This window comes from Myodes glareolus, chromosome 8, assembly GCF_982192425.1.
Source record: "Myodes glareolus chromosome 8, mMyoGla1.1, whole genome shotgun sequence".
Lineage (NCBI taxonomy): Eukaryota > Metazoa > Chordata > Mammalia > Rodentia > Cricetidae > Myodes > Myodes glareolus.
This window is the reverse complement of record NC_142033.1, coordinates 26,344,650-26,363,574: the sequence shown is the minus strand read 5'-3', so window position 1 is coordinate 26,363,574 and position 18,925 is coordinate 26,344,650. Positions and strand designations below refer to the sequence as shown.

Sequence of the window (18,925 nt, the reverse complement as noted above, 5' to 3'; positions counted from 1 at the left end):
TAATACATCCTGATTGCAGTTCCTCCCCTCCTTCTCTCCTCTCAAACCCTCCACCCATCCCCCCTGTTCCCCAGATCCACTCCTTCTCTGATTCCCTTCAGAAGATGGTAGGCCTCCCAGAGTTTTCAGCCCAACTTGACATGCCAGGTTGCAGTAAGCCTAGGCACGTCCACTCGTATTAAGGCTGGATGAGGAAGCCCAGTAGGAGAGGTTCCAAAAGCAGACCAAATAACCAGAGACAGCTGCTGCTCCACTCTTAGGAACCCCATAAGAACACCACTATACAGAAACTTAACATCTATGCAAAGGACCTAGGTCAGACCCATACAAGCTCTGAGACTATTGCTTCAGTCTCTGTGAGCCCCTATGAGCCCTGGTTACTTCTATGGGCTGTTTTCTTCTGGTTTCCTTGACCTCTCAGGTCCTTACAATCCTTCATCCCTGTCTTCTTCAGGATTCCTCGAGCTATGCCTACTGTTTGACTGTGGGGCTCTGCATCTGCTCCCTTCAGTTTCTGGATAAAGCCTCTTTGATGATAATTATGTAAAAGCTATTCCTTAAATTACTGTTCTTTATTATATCTTTTCAAATTTTCTTTTATTTTTGAGATTTTGATATGATTACATCGTTTTCCCTTTCCCTCTCTATACCTTTTAAGGCTTCGAGACCACAAAATGAGCAATCATGTTTATGTGAGAACAATTTTATTTTATAATAATAAAATATTTCATAGTACTTTCTTATGATAAAAGACATACAAATCCTGTTTATCTTATCAAAATAAGAAAGAATAAATGTAGACTAAATCCAAATAGTGTTATCATAAAATGAACAGACAGAAAGAATTATGGCTTCTTCTAGAGCCCTAGCCACCTGCTCTGGCTTAGCTGGCAGTGATTCCAATGGGTGATCTAGTTGATTCATCTTACTCTTTCTCCGTTTCTAGAACAGCTTAGCATAGACTGGCTCAGTCACAGGTTCCACTTTTCTATCTGCCAGCAACCGTGGAGTATGTAAAAGTTATGCTTCAGCACTTTCTACTCTCAATTGCAAATAACTGGAAGTTTACAAAAAAAAGAAACCTAGCAATAGTGTGCTATCAAAATACAAAATAAACAAAACACAAAAATATTTTTATTATTGAAGAATGGGTTTTGAATGAGGAAAAGCTGCTGTGTAAAGAGAATTCATAATATTAGCCACTTTTCCATTTGGAAAGACAAATAAGTTTGAGAGAATTTCAAAAATGAGACCTAGTCTCTGATTTGTTCAAATGTGCATGTGTGTTCACATACAGTTTACAGATGCCTCGGCACTCATGCTCCACTCCCTTGACCTTACTCTGACCTCGGCCAAATTGCAAGACAACTCATTTTTGATGAGCATCAAGAAGTGCTGATACTCACTTCTCTCTCCAGATGCCTTCTGTTTGTATTGTGGTGATCTCCTGCCAATTTCTCTAGGACCATTGACTTGCTTGGCTTTGGATTTAACTATCTGTATGTGAAAAGAGAAGTTCATTGTGTTTAAGACTACCTTTTTCCTGGCAGGGCAAGGTTGGACACATATTTAATCCCATCACTTGGGAGTCATGCTAGGCATTCTTAGCCTTTTTCCCCAGGGAAAGGTGAGTGTGTTATCCACCCATTCTGCAGACCCAGGAAGCAGGGCAATCAGATCCATAGCCCCATCATGCCGTGCAATCAGACGTGATAGGGAGTCAAGTCAAAGCAGGAACTCAGTTTATTACTCTGAGTGTCAGCTTATATAGGTTAAGTGACATCCTGTGATGTGAGGGTCTCTCCAGCCAATGAGAAACAGCCAAGCTCTCCTCCTGGCTGAAAGGGCATCTACCTAGATTTTGCTGTTTCATCCTCACTCGGTTCCTTCACACTCTAGCAAGGCTTTTCTCTGTCCTACAGGCCTCAAGGTACAGGCCCTGAGATAATTTTGGCCCAACAAGGCAGAGGCAGGTGGGTCTCTGAGTTCAGGACCAGCCTGATCTACGGAGGGAGTTCCAGTATAGACAGGGTTATACAGAGAGACTCTGTCCTGATGAAAACAACAAAACCAAAAGACTTCCTTTTGTCACATGTGGGGAGAAATCTTGGGTGTTTACACTAGCCTCCTGTATTTCAGTTGGACAGTTCTCTGAGGCAGTCTGTATATTTCTCAAAGACCTAAATATGCTTTAGCACATTTTTATCAACAGTAGCAATTTATTCCCTCTATGCTTATTTTCTGTGTTTTCATACTTGCTTCGTGAGATTATACACCCCCTATGTTAACAACTAGCATCCAAAACCTTGTCTTGAACTGTTTCCAAGTGTCTGTACAGGATCACATAGGAATACTTGCATTTATTATATATGAGGATGTAAAAACATTTATAGAGATTGTTTAGTCTTATAAGAAATATTACAGAGACATGTATAAATCATATTAGATAAGACATTAATCACTACCTGCCCTCTTTGAACATTTGACATATTAGCTACTTTCTTGGATAGCTCTTATAGTTTAATCAGGTAAGATTCATATGATTTGAATCAGATGACTAACATTATAAAAAATCTGTTCGATTATTGAATCATATTGGTTTTCACATGTCTATTTAACATATTAACTACAATGGTGTCTTACTTTAGATCTTCAAAGGGATAAATTGTAGTGAAATATTCTTCCTAAGGATTAGAAGCTGTGGACCACATGGGATGGGTCTGAAAACTTCACAGAAAGCAAAGAATTTCATAAAAGTTGAGATTAGTGTAGAGGTGATTGTTAAACTTGATCTTAAATGTGAAGTAGTTCATGACAGGAAACAGGCTTGGGCAATCATTACATTTCATTGTAGAAGAGTGGGTGAGCAAAACAGTGGTCGTATAACCAAATTGTTTCTCTACTGTAAAGAGGAAGTTCTTGTACAGAATAGTACATAAAAAAATAAAACCAAGGTGCTCATTCAAATGCAGCTTTCAAAATATCAGATGTGTCATAATAAAATTTCTGGCATACATCTGAGGTATTTTTTGCATTTTTTGGTACTACAGTTCTAGCTATGGGCATGATCTGCTTTCATAAACATTTATTGTTTTACTGTGCTGTATATAGCAAAACCAAGGAAAACATTGTTGAAACATAAAATTCAGAGAGCAAGTTGTTTCCTGTGATCATCTATCTTGTGATGCTTGGTCAATCTGTCAGAATAGTTGTACATAAATAATTATTTAAGTATTGTACATAATCATTACTTGTATGGGGGCAAACTAGAAAGAAGATATGGAAAAATGTAAAAGAAATTTGTATATGTAATAGGACTGACAAGAAGTCTCCTAGCTATTTTTATGAATTTTCTTAGCCCTTAGTTATCAGTTAAAAGCATAAAACCATGAACTATGGAAATAGTTCACAGTTAGAGTTCTTGACTAAGTGTGCTTGACACCTTAGGTTTAATCCCCATGTCCTTCAGTATGTAGATGCATAAATGAATGAATGAATGAATGAATGAATGGACTAAATCCTTATAGGGCCTTTTTGTTTTTATTTGTCTAAATGGAAGCAAACTAGGTTTACTAATCATTACTTTTCTAATGGGAAATGTAAAGTGTCAAACTTACATCATAAAGTTCAGCCAGTTAACCATTGTTATCCAGCCTTTTTCCTACAATAACGATTTTGTAATAATCATAGGAATTGATTATAGCATTCACTGACCCTTTCCTAAATATTCCTGAGTACATATCAGAAATATAGATCTGCCTCTATTTAACTGCCCTTTACTAACATAAACAAAGAAGCATTGCTGCCAGGAGAAGAGAATAAGAAATTTAACCTCGCTTTTCTTCTTTCTCAATGTCTGAAAGATAAATATGTACTGATTTTAAATGTAACTGAGCATCAGGAAACTGGACAGATTTATTGAGTTTGCTAGTAGCAAAATGAGTTTGTTCCGCTTTCACATACTTTTCCTTGTAGTAAATGTTTTAATCTATTGATGTCACGAAGAAATGCTACATTAGCTATAAACTAGAAAGAGGGCTCTGTTCAGTGACAGGACCAGTAATATGTGTAGGGCAATAAACACTTTGCAAGACTTTAATGGCCCTGAATTCAAATAGGTAATATATGGTTCACTAGTCTCAGACAGGATTCATAGAAGACTAGTGATTCTTAAACATGCACAAAACTAACGTGTACATAAGATTAAGACATCGGTTTCATGCTGTTAGAAGGAAACTATGTTTGACTTAAAGATGACAATTTCTCTTTCAAAACATTAAAGCACATCCATGTTTTATGGTGGTCTGCATTGTAGTATGGTTGTGTGCGATTTCTAAGAAGTTAGTATTTTCTGTCACAACTATCTCTTCTCTAAATTCTGCAGGCATATTGACAGAGAATAGAATTGGATCAAGCTCTGACCAATCTACATAGCATGCATAAATGGACTGGTGTAGAAAAGGGACACTTCAGTTGATTAGCTATTGTGGGTGGTTACTAAAAATTAATTCGATAAATATTATAAGGCTAAGTACCTGCCTCCATACTTGAATTCAAAATGTTTATATCATATACTTGGAAGAAGAAGTCAGAATCTCTAGGCCACATGCTCTTTCTTAGTACATAAGTAAAAAGCTTGACTGAATTTACAAATGAGGATATAATTCAAAATATCCTATTTTTGATGCCCTTTAACCCACTGGCATTTAGAAGGATTTCTACTCTTGCTGCCTTATTTTCTAAATGAGAAAAGTTTCTTGGTATAAACTGCAACTTGCAAACTTCTCCTAATACTGTAGAACATATATAGAGTTTTAATGGGGCTAGGAGTCTTGCGATAGGGTGAGGTGGAGTAAGGAATAAGGGCCAGTAATGTCCTGCCACATTATCAGTGGCTGGGCATAGGTGGGTTTAGCTCGGTCTGTGCTAAGTCACAGATATGCGGAAGTCATGGCCAAAGACAGGTCTCCAAACTCAAGGTAGGCTGAAGAAGTTACACTGGGCCTCACACCTGGGCCTTATGAGGCCTAACACACACACACGCACACACATGCATATACTGACACAATTAAAAACAAAATCTTAGAGAAGTTAAATCTGTTTTCATTATTTTCCCAATCAACTTTTTCTTTTTGACTAGTTAAGTATAAGAAAGGTTGACAGTGAAGGTTACAAAGTGCAAATATCAAATCTACCATTTGCTGTTTGCACAGTTTCTATACTCCGTTTCTACTTTAATATAGTGATAATAATCTTAAATAATGATGATGTAAGTATTAAACAACATGATAGAGATAAAACATTTAACAAATTGAATATTAATTAAAGTGTGCTCAGAAATTCATTTTTTCTTAGCAGCTGACTGTCAAATACTTTTGCAATATATAATTGCATATGTAGAAAGTTAGAGATCTAATTGACTCCACTCTAAAGCACCTACAGAGGATTTCATGTGCCTCTTTATCAGAAGAAACAGCATGTGCTTTTCCATCTGTATGACTATCCTTTCCTCTTTTATCCGTTTAATTGAACAAACTACAAGGTCACATCTATAAGCATTTCCCATTGTTTGAAAAGCATAGAGGTGCCAAGATTGGCCAGAGTTGGATCGGGACACTGGGTTAGAAACTGGTCATGGTTAGGCACATGATGCTGAGTTCTCTGCCTCTGGGAACCTTTAAGTATTTTCAGAAGTAATAGAGAGACAGTGACAAATGCCAAGTGTTGACAAATAATAAATGTGACTATATACGTGAAATGAATCAAAGTGGCACTCAAGACACTATGGCAGTAAAAATTATCCAATGAGTTCCTTTGTTTACCTAGAAACAAACAATATCTTTTCTATTTTAAGCGTTGCTTTAAGAAACACAAAGGAAGTGAATGCTGAGATGACTGTGTGTATGTGTGGCCTCCAAAGCTTAAAGTATACCCCACCTGCCTCTTCTCAGAAACACTTACCAATTCCTGTAATTGATTGTTGAAGACCCATCTCCATTAGAAATTGCATTTAAATTGAATAATACTTATTTGGACTGTTAAAAGTGATGAAATATTTCTGAAAGAATAGCAAGTGGTTTAAACTAAATATCTAAACATTTGGAATTCGTTCTGAGTTGACCTCTATATGTCATCAAACACTAAAAATTAATAAATAAAAATAAAAAATGAAATGAGTGTCTGGAGAAAGGACTCAGTAGCTAAGGAGCATTTGCAGCTCTTGCAGGGTACACATTTACTTCCAGGTACCCACATGGCTGCCAAAACCTGTCTGAAATTCCAGTTCTACCAGGCATACATTAGGTACATAGACACAAACATAGTGTCTATTCATACCCTTTTCTTTTTTTTTCATACCCTTTTCATATGTTCATTTCTTCATACTTACACTTACACTTGCAATACATATATTAAAATGAATGAGTGATTTAAAATTCATATTCATATTATATTTTCTACTAAACCATGTGAAATCCACATTAATGCTTGTTTTGGCTATAGAAAACATATACATAGTAATATTTTGATGATTAACCTTATAATTATCACATGCAAATCGTGTTTTGTTTTTTGTCTAGTGAAGCCAGTCCCACATTTAATGAGGTATGAGTTCCTTTAAAAACTAAATGTGTTTTACCTCCTCCATATTCTTAGGGTAGCTCCCCAAGTGTTGATTTTTGTTGTTATTATTAGTTTTTTTTCCTTACAGAATCCTTTTTTAATTTCCCCCTTCTCATTCACTTTTGTGTGGGTCTGTTTCAAATACCTTTACCCAAGCTCCTTGGAAAACATTTATGAGTAACTTACCATCAGTGAATGAACATCCTGAAACTTGCCCATTGGACTGTAAATTTCCCAAAGGTAGAAATCCGCTTGCCCTAACATTAATAGATGTTCAAGGTTTTGTGAGCATATGATCCTTCAATAGCTGCCATGGTGGATATGGACAACAATTGTGAGGAGTCTGAATCTTAACTCTTCCACTTATGGCTTCTCAGTTTCCCAAATGGTTTCAAAAGAACACCAGAATTAATTCCTCAGAAAACATTATGAGTGGTAACAGTTATTCACACCACAAAGAAGTTAACAAGAGCTCTGAAAGTCAGAAGTCTTGACATTGTCAACATTGTTGTTACCTATCATATCAGAGAGAAACGCATGCTGCATAAAATAATCTACAGGTAGTCTTGTACACTGAAGTGACCGCCTTTATTCTTTATTTAGTAGTTGTAAATACCACATGGATATCAAACAGTGCTGACAAATCATTACAACAAGGGCACATCCTTGGTTTACTCAATGTAGTATTGATTTTAAGTGCTACCAATAATAACTTTGAAAAATTGTTACTTACATCGGAGCTATTACAAATAGATTCTCAAAAGAGTCTGCTAATAGCCATTTTCTTTAAACAGATTAACAGTTTGAAAGGCTTTACTGATCCATCAGTGAAATAGAATGTTAGTACGAAATAAAGGGCCATCTCTGTGTGTGCAGCATCTATAGATACTATGTTTAAGTGTTTGAATTAGAATGTGACGAGTGCAAGCATTTTATGAATTATTGACGTTTTCAGTCTCCACACTCCAAGATGAAATTCATTAGGAGGTGTTAATTTTGGAAACACATTATATAAAGCCATTGTAATACAAGGTGCTTGAATGGCACTTTTATTCACTGATGCATGGGTATTATTTGAAAAACATAATTTAGAAGCTTAGCTGTTGAGATTATTCCTGTATCTCATTAAATAAAGGATTAGCACTTTGTTTACTGAAAGAGACAGATGCCTGTCAGAATTTTTGATATGCAATACACCAAAAAATTTAATGAACTCCACAGATCTTATTTCTATTTACCGAAGAGATTTTATTTTCCCTTGGAAATGGAAGAGACATTCATATGCCTCAAAATAAACAAACAAACAAAGAAATGAATATACATGGGAGATATGAAATAAAGGTTTCTTTCTAATAAAAAGACAAACCCTACTTTTCTTGTCCAAGAACTTATGAACCATCCCCTTCCCCTTATTCCCTTGAGAGGCATTATAAATCTCTAATCTCTGGGAAAATAGCTCAGAAAAGAGTGTCATGGAATACCTTTCTTTGAAAGTATCATTGAAAGATAACAAGGAAAGTAGTTCTGCTTAAAATACTGCTGTACTTCAGTGAAAATATTTGACTTATAAAATATTTCATAATCTATAACTATATTATAATCCCTATATATTTTATTTGCATATTACAAAAATTTAGAGGCATTATGGGACTATAACATTTGAATCTTTACCTTGCAGAAGGAACAGGTTACGCTATAACTTACACTTTTAGAAAATAAAATTTAAGATTAGAATTAGATATGATTGCATAGATTTCAGTTATGGAACTAACAGTTTTTGGCAAACAAAAGATTTGTTTCTCTGCTATTTGCAAAGCAATGTGATGAAGTTTGGCAATATCTGTGCATACTCTCTAATCCATACCTTTTCTTGTTAAAGATTGCAATTCAAAAGTATTTTCATATAATACAGAAATTTGAACTGATAATATCTCATTATTTCTAAAAAAAAATGCTTAGTAATGAACCATTGACAGTTGAAAGATAAATATACTAGTTGGTTCTTCTCCAATGTCTTCCTTATATATAGAATGAAGTTATCCTTTATTTGAATCTGTCATTTACTGAAACCACAGGATATAGCTTATGACATTATGCTTGATGAAGGACAACAATAAAATCACTTTAAGGAAATATATATACATATTTACTGAGACTGAATGGACAATAAAAATACTTTCAGGATTAAAAGTGAAGAGAGAAAAGGCAGAGAATTATTTTCAAAGAGATTTGGAAATGAGAAATGACAGCTATCATGTCAGAATTCAGGATATTGGACCATTCAAAAGGCAGGAGATTCTGAAGAAGGATAAGCCACAGTTGTCATCATACAACTCATTTATTTATGATGTCATTACACATAAGAGAGAAGGAAACACTGCATTTTTAGATTGCTATATTGCAGGTTGTTTTATGTAAGTGAAGTAATTTTCCTAGCAGTACAACATGCAGGATTGGCCACTTCCTTTTGTTTTGTTCCTTTACAGTTTTACATAGAGCAAGCTGGAGATGCCACTTGTTCATGCTTTTATTTCCCTCCACATGCATTAAAATATTGAAAGATCTTACATAGACAGTGAAATAGATTTTATGGATTTACCGGGCTCACTTATTTCTCCAGTATGTTCCTAATACCAAAACACAAAAGTACCATCATTTTTATTATGTACTCAATTCACGATCTATTCATTAGATATTTGTTATATGCCATGAACTGTGTGTTTCCACAGTACATAGTTGTATGCTTGTTTCTTGACTCCATTTTATTTGCTTTTTCAGGGTAGGTTGGTTTCTAGTATCAGATCCAGAATCAAGCTAAGGCTGGCCAATGCTAAATGTTACCAAGCCTTTTACTGACAAATTATGTCATCTTGCCAGTTTTTGTTATGGAAATATGATTTGTGTGAGCTTGTTTCCACTTAAATTATAGGACTGCTTTACTTCAGCCTTGAAAATAACAAATAAATGACGAATGAGCTACAGGCAGTCACGACATGGCAAGACCATAGTAATTATTCTCCAAAGCAGACCTGCCTAATCAATCTTAATTTTGAGTACCAGCAAGTAGCAAAGAAAGAGTGACTTACTCTACAGGGCATTCCAAATTCCAAGAAATTAGAATAATACCAAAAGGTTAAAATCAAAATTTTACCAATGGAGAGTTGGGGTAAAAGTAGTCAAATGTCTTTGAAAAATAAAAACTGAAGCAATATAATGGATGCATATTTTTGCCAATTTTAAAAATACACCCTAGTATTCTAATTTAAAAAGAAATCTATTTTTGCATGTGTGGAGGAGACTTATCATGGAGCTGGAGAGAAACCTCACAGTTAGTAGAGCTTAATCCTCTTTCAGAGGACCCCATTAGATTCCCAGCCCCCATATGAGGCAGCTCATTAACATCTGGAACTCCAGCTCCTGGTGCTCCAATGGCCTTTATATACATGCAAAGAGATGGACGGATGGACAGGTGGACACACACACACACACTCACACAAATGAATAAATAAATAAAAATAAATCCTTGAAATAACTTAACTATCACTAACAAACACAAACTATTTCTTCTAAGGAATATTTTTTTATGTGAATGAAGAATATAGTTCTGGTGTTTTAGAATACAAATGTTTCACAAGTAATTTTCAAAGTGGTATGGGAAGAAAAAAAATCAAGGGACCATTTCGGTGGAAATCTTTCTTAGACCATTAGTTGAAAAATGTCAACTTCCCATTCCCCAGCTTGGTCTTTATTGTAATGAGCGTCAAGTTCAAACTTTGAAGTTCTCAATTAAATCAATTTTAAATTGTCAGTTGTACTTCCTCTCGTTGCCAGATTGAATGCATTTTTGTTTTTAGTCTAAACTTGAAAAGCATCTTTAAATAAAGCTATTTGTTTTTAAACTTGAATTGAAGGGTATGTAATTTCTGTGCTTTGAAATGAGCTGTAATAGAGGCCTGTTGATCTGCAGTAGGCATAGGGTAACCAAGCTGAGTTAGCAAACATATCTATTTGCCCAGTGGCCAAAAGTATGTAAGCTTTCTTGACTTAGAGCCCCAAGAACTTTGCAGCGGGATTCTGGGCAGCTTGGCCAGTGGCTTTTTGCTTTCTGTCTTTTGTTTCAGTAGAGTCTTCAGCAAATTGGAATTACTGCAAAACAGACCCTGTAGACGGAACTGCATTCTTCTTGGGCATCTTGTTTTTCGTTCCCCCACATCCCATGTTGTAACGGTGGTTGTCTTCCAGAACAACCCTATTCCTATCATAACAGAATGAGCTCATCCTGAGAATCGGCAGACTCTGGCACTACTTCCCTTCATCTTCAGCTGGACCTCCCCTAGATAAGGCTTTCCCTGGGCCCGTACTGACCCATAGCCTAGTAGTTACTTAATAAAGAATAAGTGAGGATGTTGACAATACAGTAATAGAAGTTCTGAAAGAATTGCTGAAATAGTGTTTAAAACTAGATTTTTAAATTAATAAGATACAACTTTTCAGTCCATGAGCTCCCACTAGCTTGGGTCAGCTGTCTCTGTGGATTTCCCCATCAAGATCTTGACTCCACCCCTTGCTCCTATAATTCCTCCTCACTCTGTTCTGCTGTACTCCAAGAGTTTGGCTTAGTGCTTAGATGTGGATCTCTGCATCTGCTTCCATCAGTTACTGGACGAAGGTTCTATGGTGACAAATAGGGCAATCATCCATCTGATTATAGGGGTAGGCTAGTTAAGGCACTCTCCCCACTACAACTAGGATATAGCTATAGCTGTATCTTAGCTGGGGTCATCTTTGTGGATTCTTGGGTGTTTCCTTGGCTCCAGGTTTCTCCCTACCCCCATAATCACTCCCTCTATCAAGATATCTCTTTTATTGCTCTCCAGGTTCCAAGGGGAAGAGGCTTGCTCCTGCCTCAACATGCTCTATCAGGCATTGTTGACTCCCACGGGAGGGCGGCCTTACCCTTCCTAAGGAGTGGATGACAGTGGGGGGGAAGAGGTGGGAGGAAGAAAGGGAGGGAGGGAGAACTGTAGTTGTTATGTAAAATGAATAGAAAGCATTTTTTAAAAATGTGATGCAACTTTTCTATGAACATATATATATATATGACAAATATGTATATTCCTATGTGTGAGTATGCATATATACAGACCATTTTTCTTCTGATATATAATACTAAACTTTCAAAGGAATTTTGAAAGTTTTATTTGGAAAGGAGCCAAAGATTTTAGAATTTATGCTGAAGTATAGAAATTGCACCCAAATGTAATAACATAATCGCAGCATTTATTGTTTGTTTTTGAAACATCACTGGGGCTTTTACTTTATTTCCATGTGAAAAACATCGATTTAACCCTTTCTACTAAAATTGTAGTAGGTTTCCAACACCTGGACTCTGTAAATTTTTATGGTTAGGTTATAAAGCCCTTCTTCCCCCACGTCTTTGCCTTTTTCAGATTGGTCCTCCCTTTGCTCATTAAGATGTAAACAAATTATGTCTATTTATACATGCTTATAAGGTAATGAAGGTGCCAATTAATGCTTTGTGAGTATGTTACATTTTCCCAATTTTTATAAGAACCGTTAAAAGTTTTAATAAGATCTCCAAATGCATAGCATATTTCATAATCTTCTGTTCGGAGTATATGGTGACTCAGTTAAGCACTTCAGAAAAAGCCAGAGACAGTAGCTCATTATTTACATTAATATTCTGATTGAAGATTTTTATGAGAAGTTTGTTCGGTAAGGATTCTAAGTGCATTCATTCACTATGGTCTTCCAATTGCTTGTAGCTTCACAAGTTATATTTCTCATCGTAAGACTGATGCGCTCTCCCAAGTCTATGGTTCTAGGAAAGGGTTTGCAGAAGAATTCCTTCTGAACAGGTCACCTCTGTGAGCTGCAAAATCAACAGAGCTATTCTATTAATTAGTGGTATCTGCTATAGCATTTTAAGTGAAACTAACAAAATTGCTTGAAAATTCCAGTGTGTAAACTTGCTGACCTCTTTTTCAAATGTAGCAACTGGTGTTCTTGCTATGGTTATTGCATTCCCCATATTACTTTTACAGTAATTTTTGATGTTTATGCTGTATATTAAAGTGTATGATTATTTTAAAAGTATTTATTTGGTGAAATATTTTTAAAAGTGTTCAATTAAGCAAGCATGACTGCAATAAATTATTTACTTTCAGTTTGGAAAAGGTGAATAAAAAGTGCTTGGCCAATACCGTACCATTAATCTATTCTCTTTTCTCCTTTCTCTCTTTACTTCTCTCTCTCCAATAGAAGTGGAACAAAAAGGTAATTAAATACCTTTCATAAATTATATACTATTTATAGGCTAAGTTATTTAACAGCTTAACATGTAGCTAAATAATTTTGTTATTAATTCTTATTTCGTGCAAATTTATTGACGACTACTTCTGCTGCTCAACTTCACTTTAATCTGTTTTACTGACCAGTGCTGGTTTGATCCTTTTACCTAACACACACTAGTAATATTATAAAATCATCAACACTGTACTTTATTTCGCTTTATTTGAAACTAGCAATTAGAAAGCCAGTAGGTGTGGTAACTAATTGATTGCTTTAGATTTGTTCCTCATTCTCTCTTAATTTCCCTTAGCTCTACTGTGTTTCTCCTTCTACATTAAGTAACTACTGCAGAAAGGGGACAGGATACTCTTCTTAATTACCCTCAGTGCCATTAGTGTCCGTGGCCAAGCGACTCTGAATGCACGCTGTCTTACCTACAGTTAGTAGGTAACCTTGAGTCCACTATTAATGATAACATAAGGTTATGTACAATTTTGAGTTACAGAGTCACTCATGTTTGTAGCAAAATTTCCATATGAAAACTCCTAAGTTCTATACCATCATTATTGTTTTCAATCACACATTTATAGTGGTCCCTATCTTTGCAGAATGTGACGGTCAACTTTTGCCACAAAACTTTTCATTTCTTTAGAAAGTAAGACTTTGACTATCTTAGGAATGTCCTTTCATTTCAGCCACCTTTACTGCGTAGCTGAGGTTCCTCCCAGACTGTTTTCCAGGGGATCTGTGTTTCTAGTTAATACTAAGGACCTAATCACTAACACCAAAGGATAATACTTTATTCATTAAAAAGCAGGTCAGCGTCCAATTCCTTGTGGCTTCCCACTTTTTTTCACCCAGGAATATTGTAATCATCTCAAACCTAACAGCGGACTGCATGGTTGTTTTTCCAGTGTGTTTGCCTTGCAAATAGAAGCAAGCAACGCTTCCCAGAGCAGGTTCAGAAGGACACAGTCATCCAAAGTGACTTCACGGGAAGGGGCCAAATGGTACAGCATGTTCACTCATCCAACTTCCGATTTAGAGATTTGTCAATGTAATTAAGCTATTATAATCTTTGCCAGGCTTTTATGTACTATCGTATGTCATAACTGAATGTGGCTACAGGTCCCCTATTTCCTTATGTGCAGCTGTGCCACAGCCGCCTCAAGAACCACCCTTTGGGAAACGTTGCCTTGTAGTCCCTTCATTTCAGATGACCCTGCCCAGCTTTCTTACCACCAAACTGACAATATTCTTCAGTGAGTTATACTAAACAAAAAAAAAATCGAATGATTCCTGTCCATTTTCCTTCTGAAGTATGAGCAGCAAAATTATAGCAAGTAATCTTGTTTTTTTTTTCAATGCCTTTCTCATGTAACAGTAAAAGGTACATGTTTTTAAGTTCCAATAATACTGTACTTAACAGGATGTTTTTAACTGATTAAAATCTAGATCCTGGGTTTTTTCTGTAACCTTTCACTTTCTTCTTCTCTTCTTCTTCCTTTCCTTTCTTTCTCTCCCTTTCTCTTTTTCCTTCCAGTATCCATCCATCATTCATCTTTAATTGAATGGGTTGCATGCTCTGTGTGTGTTGCAACAGCTTTGAGAGCCACCTGCCCCCCTTTTTTTGCTAGAAGATTCAGTGGCCTGTGTTGCAGAGCTTTTCTTTTCCTTTATTCAAATAATAATAATGTGGAATATCAATTAATTAATGATTAATAATTATCAAATCGTCAATTTCATCAGAGTGGAAACATGGATTTTTATTTTCAAATGAGATACAGTTCTTCATCGAACTTGTGTGAACTTGGTACTTGGTTATATGTCTATAGAACTCATAGACATATGCTACACTTCAGACATGCATCAAAATATGTGTTTGTAAAGGTAAAACTCAGAAAAGCACAGCTGTTTCTGAAAAGGCTAACATTTTTTCCAACAAGTGACCTCAAATTGTTTGGAAACAAAAATACAAAATTAATATGGAAGAATGCTTTGTATAACAAACAGTAATGCCACAATATAAGTGGTGGTGGGTATCGCTTGTTGGAGTTGTGTTCTGTTTGATAAAAATAAAAACACATGAAAAAAAGATTCAATTAATATATTTGTTATTATAACTTTTCCTCCTGACAGTTTTTCTTTGTCCTGGACTGCTAAAAGGAGTGTACCAGAGTGAACACTTGTTTGAATCGGACCACCAATCTGGGGCATGGTGCAAAGACCCTCTACAGGCTTCTGACAAGATTTATTATATGCCCTGGACCCCCTACAGAACTGATACCCTGACAGAGTATTCATCCAAAGACGACTTCATTGCTGGAAGGCCAACAACTACCTACAAGCTCCCTCACAGAGTGGATGGCACTGGATTTGTAGTATATGATGGTGCCCTGTTCTTCAACAAGGAACGTACCAGGAACATAGTAAAGTTTGATTTACGGACTAGGATAAAGAGTGGAGAGGCAATTATAGCAAACGCCAATTATCATGACACATCCCCATACCGATGGGGTGGCAAATCTGACATAGACTTGGCAGTGGATGAAAATGGATTATGGGTAATCTATGCAACAGAACAAAACAATGGCAAAATTGTCATTAGTCAGTTGAACCCTTATACCCTACGGATTGAGGGGACATGGGACACTGCGTATGATAAAAGGTCAGCTTCCAATGCATTTATGATCTGTGGGATTCTGTATGTGGTCAAATCTGTGTATGAGGATGATGACAATGAAGCCACTGGTAATAAGATTGACTACATTTACAACACCGACCAAAGCAAGGATAGCCTGGTGGATGTACCCTTTCCTAATTCCTACCAGTACATAGCAGCTGTGGATTACAACCCCAGGGACAATCTGCTTTATGTGTGGAATAACTACCACGTTGTGAAATACTCTCTGGACTTTGGACCTCTGGATAGTAGATCCGGTAAGTTGATTTTTGGTAGTTTTCAGAGGAAAACTACTCTTTGTTCTCAATAAGCTGCCTTGTGAAGTTTTAATCAATTCCCTATGCAATCTTCTGAGCCGAGTATCTAACAAATAATATTAATTGTGCAATTGTGCTTCTCATTTTGGAAAGGTTGTTTTTTTTTTATTTTTCTAAGAACATAGACCTATGAGAAATGGACTCTGTCCTTTATCTAGTTTGACTCTTACATCATTATGCTTCTTCGAGATATATTTGCCTTTACTTCTTTCATAATGAAATACAGAAAATTTCTGCTTAGATTATATGCTATTCTTTCATATTTATTGTGGAATGTTCTTGAGATTTTTTTTTCCGTTTGGAACATATCAAAAGTGAACTTGGTATAATGCTTCTTGTGCTGGGTGCCAACAACATGATCCAACAAAGTACGTTGCATAAGAGCAACCATCAGGGAAGTAGGAATTAGTTGAAAGAACATGTGTCTCAACAAACCTAATAGTAACTCATAAGTACAACATTTCACAGGTTTTAATGAATGACAATAATTCAAAACACTGTCTTAAGATAATCTTTAATTTAAGTTTTTTTAAATGGTTCCCTCTTCCAGAACCCACTGTTGTCTTTTAATATCATAGAAAGATGATTGTAAAAATCTTTAATGATTTTCATTTTCATTATTATATTTTTAGTAGGCATGGTGGCTCATGTCTATAATCTCAGCATTTATGAGGCTGAAACAGGAGGATTGCTGAGAGTTCAGGCCAGTAATTAAAAGAGTTTAGTTGTTACTATTTCCCATTTTCTGAATTATGTGCCATACCCTTGTGGGCATGCTATTTTATTGTCTAATTTAACCCATTACACACAGTACTCATAGAGAACTAGATTCTTTATGTCTGATGAGCTAGCTCCACTCACCTTTGTATCATGTGCATGTCTGATCACTATTTCTTCGCAGACTTTAATATAGTGTTTTATAGAAATAGGGTACAACTGGCTTATTTTAAATGTACAAATGTATAATGGCTTTCCACCTCTTCCTCGAAGAAACTGACAAATTTGGTAGCATCTTTTCTAATCCTTAAAGATCTTCAATCAGTGATGTCATGTCTTTCCACAATTAGCAATGCTGATGTTATGTCGAATTAACTTTTCTACAATGAAAAGTCTCTGGCTGCAGCATCTCTAGTAACAAGTTCTAGCATCTCTTGCAAAGATAAATGATAACTTTCTGAAACGACATTACCAGCTATATGACATGCTGGTAAGGTTCTTAGACTCTGCCCTTCTCAGCTGAGAACCCAGAAACAATCAATAATTTGGAGAATTGTGGGGTCTGAATCTCACAGATCTGACCTTCTTAAATTTGTATTTTTCTGGGATATCACTGTTTATGACTAATATGAAAGCTTTTGCTTTACTCCACTGTGGCATGAAGTAATTCCTAGTGGAAAAATACTGTATTCTTGCTTTGTAGTGCAAGCAAGTTTCATTGAACTAATAGATTTTGTCCTATTTTTATCTGAATAAAAGTCTAAAATTTACTAGTATTCATAGTAATTTGCATAGTAACTTTGAATTTGATAAACAAACACAATTATATTTACATTTTTTTTGAGAAGGGTTTCTTTGAGACGCAGTTCTGGCTGTCCTGGAACTTGCTTTGTAGATGGGCCTCAAACTCACTGAGATCTGCCTCCCAAGTGCCGGTATTAAAGGCATGTTCCACCATCACCCAGTTAGCACAATTCTTCATCCAGACTTTATAAATTAACCTCGAAGAATGTTGTACCTTCATTTCAACATATTTAGACACTTGCCCAAAATATGTCTGGTATGCACCCCAAAACTGTATACATGTATGTATATAATCTTTCCACATATATAAACAGAAATATACATATATTTATATAAAGACAAGAATTGCATTAATTGTTTATATAAGAAAAATTACTTCTCATTTAAAATTATTTCTTTGTTTATGGGACATCTTGATGGCATATATTAGTGCCATATTCATTAAGATGCTTTTTTTGAAGAGAAAAATATTAAGAAATTATAAATTTCATTTTAATTGAACTCAAGAAGAGAGATTTGGTTTTAATTGTTTTTGAATGTTCACACGTAAAACTTTGTCCATTTTACAAACAGTGGAATTTCACCTGTATTAAATTTGTCAACATAATCACCAAAAAAGTATCAATTTGCATGCATGGATGCTCAAATTAAAAAGCTAGTACTCTGGCACTGGACCTACTGCAATTTAGAGGTGGAAAGAATAACTGTAGAAGTAAATTTTATGCATGGTATGTGTGGATATGAAGATTTCAATTAGCATTAATAGGAGCTGTTCATCTTATTCCACAAAAACAGATTTAGCTGGGTATTTTTCAGAGTAAATTACACTGGTGTTTTTCAAAGCAGCTGCCTGTTGTGAATTCGTACTGCCATTTTGTTATGGGTCTTCTTATGTCTGGATACAAAAATCTCAATTTAAAGAAAATAATTTTGGGCAAAAAAATGAAAGGAAAGGAGGGACAGAAGGAGGGAGGGAGGAAGGAAGGAAGAAATAGAAAAGGAGAAAGAACAAAGGCAAAATGTATTTGCTGTCTGCAGGTATTCAACTGAGAATTTTTCTCTAATTTAAGTTATGTTTTGTTAACAAAAGGTAGAACACTCAAGTTTTCATGGAAAGGGTTACTTTTGTTTTATTTTTGCTGTATGAAACTATTCTGTATCACACAAGACTTACTCTGAGAAGATAAAGGACAAACATATGTCTCTTGGATATATAGAAAGGGCTTCAACTATGCTTTCCAATAAGCAGCATCTGCCTTTGAACCTGAACCTGAGAGTCTAAGGACCTGGCTTTGAATTCTACCCTGGCTTCTGGTCTGATTATCCGTAGTTTCAGTCTTGGTTTTGACAACTGTGGAATAGGAAAATCATGTCTATCGCGATTTATTGTTAAACTTTAATTAGATGATGTTTATTTTATACATTAAGAATCCTACTCAGATTGCTGCAGGGCAACTATTACCCATATTAT

General features: G+C 35.7%; 1 protein-coding gene across 1 annotated transcript in view; it reads left to right on the top strand.

Moving 5' to 3' along the window:
* The window catches only part of Adgrl3 (adhesion G protein-coupled receptor L3), a 722,793-nt gene that overhangs the window by 433,245 nt on the left and 270,623 nt on the right, over positions 1–18,925 (top strand). The window contains 1 exon segment of the mRNA XM_087908936.1: positions 15,073–15,873. Coding sequence (XP_087765062.1) covers positions 15,073–15,873 — 801 coding nt within the window.